Source organism: Micropterus dolomieu, unplaced genomic scaffold (assembly GCF_021292245.1).
Source record: "Micropterus dolomieu isolate WLL.071019.BEF.003 ecotype Adirondacks unplaced genomic scaffold, ASM2129224v1 contig_10173, whole genome shotgun sequence".
Classification (NCBI taxonomy): Eukaryota; Metazoa; Chordata; class Actinopteri; order Centrarchiformes; family Centrarchidae; genus Micropterus; species Micropterus dolomieu.
The window spans coordinates 1,764-4,904 of NW_025739159.1; the positions used below are offsets into that span (position 1 = coordinate 1,764).

General features: G+C 41.7%; 1 protein-coding gene across 1 annotated transcript; it reads right to left on the minus strand.

The window, feature by feature from the left end:
* Positions 1-565: 565 nt before the first annotated feature.
* On the minus strand, positions 566-2,896 carry zgc:194621 (uncharacterized protein LOC795037 homolog; the record flags this gene model as incomplete). The annotated part of the gene is made up of 4 exons (XM_046042044.1): positions 2,340-2,896; positions 914-972; positions 732-815; positions 566-636 (listed from the first exon to the last, which is right to left on the minus strand). Coding segments are annotated over exons 1-4 (618 nt in total), but the record flags the coding sequence as incomplete, so codon positions are not given.
* Positions 2,897-3,141: the final 245 nt, after the last annotated feature.

The following is a 3,141-nucleotide window of genomic DNA, read 5'->3' on the forward strand; positions in this document are numbered from 1 at the left end:
CAATATTATAACATACTTCATTCTGAAATGAGCCCTTCTGCATACAGAGTATACTTTTACTTTTGATAAAAATTATGATGCTAATACTTTTCTTAAGTAAATCTTTGAATGCAGGACTTTTAACTGAGTATTTATCAACTGTGATATCACTTTTACTTAAGTCAGACATCTGAATACTTCTACTACTGACTACTACTTTACAATGATGATTAAGAGTGTCTGGTGTACATACAGTCACAGAGCGGAAGTGGTTGTTTCATTTTGATGTGTTTAAAATTGCTAACATTGTTTAAAAAACACGGAAAAGAAGGCTAATTAGGCTTTACGCGTTATTTTGATTTCTCCAGTGAGATGTATTTATAGGCTACTGTGTGTGTTTAATCTCTTTGTAGTATTGTAGTATTTAAAAGCATATGTGCTCCATTCTGGTTCACATTCATTTGTGATGTCTTGTAAGCCCGTGTGGGATGGGGGTTAGCAGGACGTCTTCAGTGTGGTTATAATAAATGTTAAAATGTTTGATTGAGCAGCTAAATGTTTGAAATGAATGTAAATGTTGTCTGACCGGTTTCCTCTTGGCCTGCATCATTTCCTGCTGCTGCTTCAGCCGTACTTCCTCCAGACTCATACAGCCACCTGTTAACACACACACACACACACACACCTGAACAGTCAGATTGATGGATTACATCGAAAAGACATAACAGTCCTACTTTGTGTGTGCGTCTCACCAACGCTGCTGGGGTTAATGGAGACGTAAGCCATCGCTCTGCTCAGCCGAAGCTCCTCCAAAGCAGCGAGCTCCGCTTCCGCCTCTGCTCAACCAATCACACGTCACATGACAATGAACCTAACGTGGAAATCAACCGTATGAATCCAATTTGATTTTAAGCGCGCAGGCGTGAAAACTCACTTCTCTGGATCTCTCTTCTTTTCTTTGGGTTCGGGGGGATGACAGTGAAAGCTTTGGGACTGAAACAGAGAAACACATGAACATAAAAACCTGAGCGGAGGCTGTGCACGGTGAGCGGGCAGACTACATGTGGCTCCCGGCTGACCTGAGACCTTAAAACAGCCAATCAAAGTGCTGGCAAGTTTCTGGATGTTTACACCGAGTTCACCTGCAGCTCTGTCACGCCAGCGGGGGGTAAAGCGTGTGGGATTAGTCCTGCAACAGATGGCCGAGGAAGATACCTCAGGACAGTTTACCTGCCTTTTGTTACAAATGTCAACACCTCCAGACTCTGAGCTGCACACACAGTAACATGTATTATTGTACTTTTACAATTAATTGCTGGCTTGTAGGTTTTTATTTTCTATTTGACTGGTTTTTAGTTGGTACAATGTCTTTTTAATTTATTTCCCTATGTTGCTTTAAATTGCCTTGTGGCTGAAATGATACGATATTGTAATATCATAGTTACAGCAATTCACAGTAATGAACCCATACAGCATTTTTCTAAAACTACACTATTTTTTTTTCTACACAAATCACAGTGATTACTCATAATTTACCATTGTTACTGTTTCATTACTGCAACTCAGTATTACAGTATCTGTACTTCATTGAAATACAGTAAATTTACATTTACACATTGCCCAGCACACATAGCCTTCACAAATAATATAACTGATTATGTTTACTGTAAATGTACTGTAAAGATGCTGATGAGCCCCGTTTGAGTTTTGAATCAGAATATCTGTTTTACTTTCGCTCTGAACTAACAAAGCAGAAAATACTCCTTTAACAGATACCGAATGTTGTTGCGGTTCAGGAGCGTGAAACTTTATTTCACTCCTAAAAGCTCATTTCTGGCAGATGTGCGCAGCGGCACAGGTAGGAACGTGTAAAATATACATTTTTCTAATGTCTTGTTGTTAATTTATTGATGACGCGAGACAAATTTCAAAATGTAAAAACATCTACAGCTGCAGCCTTGAACTTTACTCCAGACTGCTGAAAGAAAGCAAAGCATTTTAAAGGTGTGATCGATTCAAACATAAAGTGGACATTGATATGAAAATGAAAAGTAAACTACTTGTTGAAGGTTTCTTTTGCATTTCAATGATGCTCCTGTGAGAAGTCTCTTTCAGCTAGTTCCCCCAAAGCATCTCTATCATGTTTTACTTTCAGACATATGTATTTTTTAAGATTTTAGACTTAATAAAAACATGTGATCTTTAACATATTCAATACAAATTAACTTATTATCACTACAGAAAATCCAGTGGAGCAGCTTTCAGAGCCATGAGACACTAAAAGCTCTCTTGTTGCAGGCATGGGAAGACAACCTTAAGGAGCTCTGGATGTCCCCTGAGACACTTCCCTTCTGTCTCACCTCTGACTTGCATGTTTTGTCTCAGCCCTGACCCCCCGCTGCTCCCTCGGACCCGGACCGGCGGCCATCTCTTGGCATTTTGGGTAAACAGCAGCGTGTTTCAAAGAGTTAGTCGCCCTGCGACAGTCCGGGTTTGTCTTGGGGCAGTTTGCGGTGGAGCTGGACCTGGCTCTCCTCTCACAGCTCGTCTTTACGGCTGCGCGCTGCGCCCCGGTGCTCCTCTCGCACCTGCTGTCCCGCTGCGGACACCTCGGGCAGCTCGACGCGCGGCTTTTACGCACAGCGGGCACTTTGAGTTCATTTTCTGTCCCGTTGACCGCTCTTACCTTCACCGGTTTGGGCTTCTCGAGGGTTTTTCTTGTAGCCTCTACAGGTTTTTGCTTTATTACTTGTGTGGCTGGCATTTTTATTTCAAGGTAACGCTCCTGTCTCCGGCCTCAGTGCAGGGAGGAGCGCCGTCATCCTCTGTAGATTAAAAGGCAAAAACCTAAAATCTCAATTTTGTCTCTCGGTGGTTCGGTTGCTACGGAGCTTGTACCCTAGCAACGGAATGGCCAAGTCACACAGATCAGGGAAGGACTTCTGGTCAAAACTTTCAAAATAAAAGCCAAACGAACGGAAATGAAGGGGAACCTTTAATAGTAGGAATAAGAAATAAGAAAAGGGGAAAAAAACAATATAAAAAAATACTGGTTATACTTGTTATGCTGATGCACGGCCTGTGGCTGCACGTTTGGCTTTAGCTGCTCAGGGTTCATTTCATCCTTCACTTATTCAGAAAAACCAGAAAATGTATCTTCCA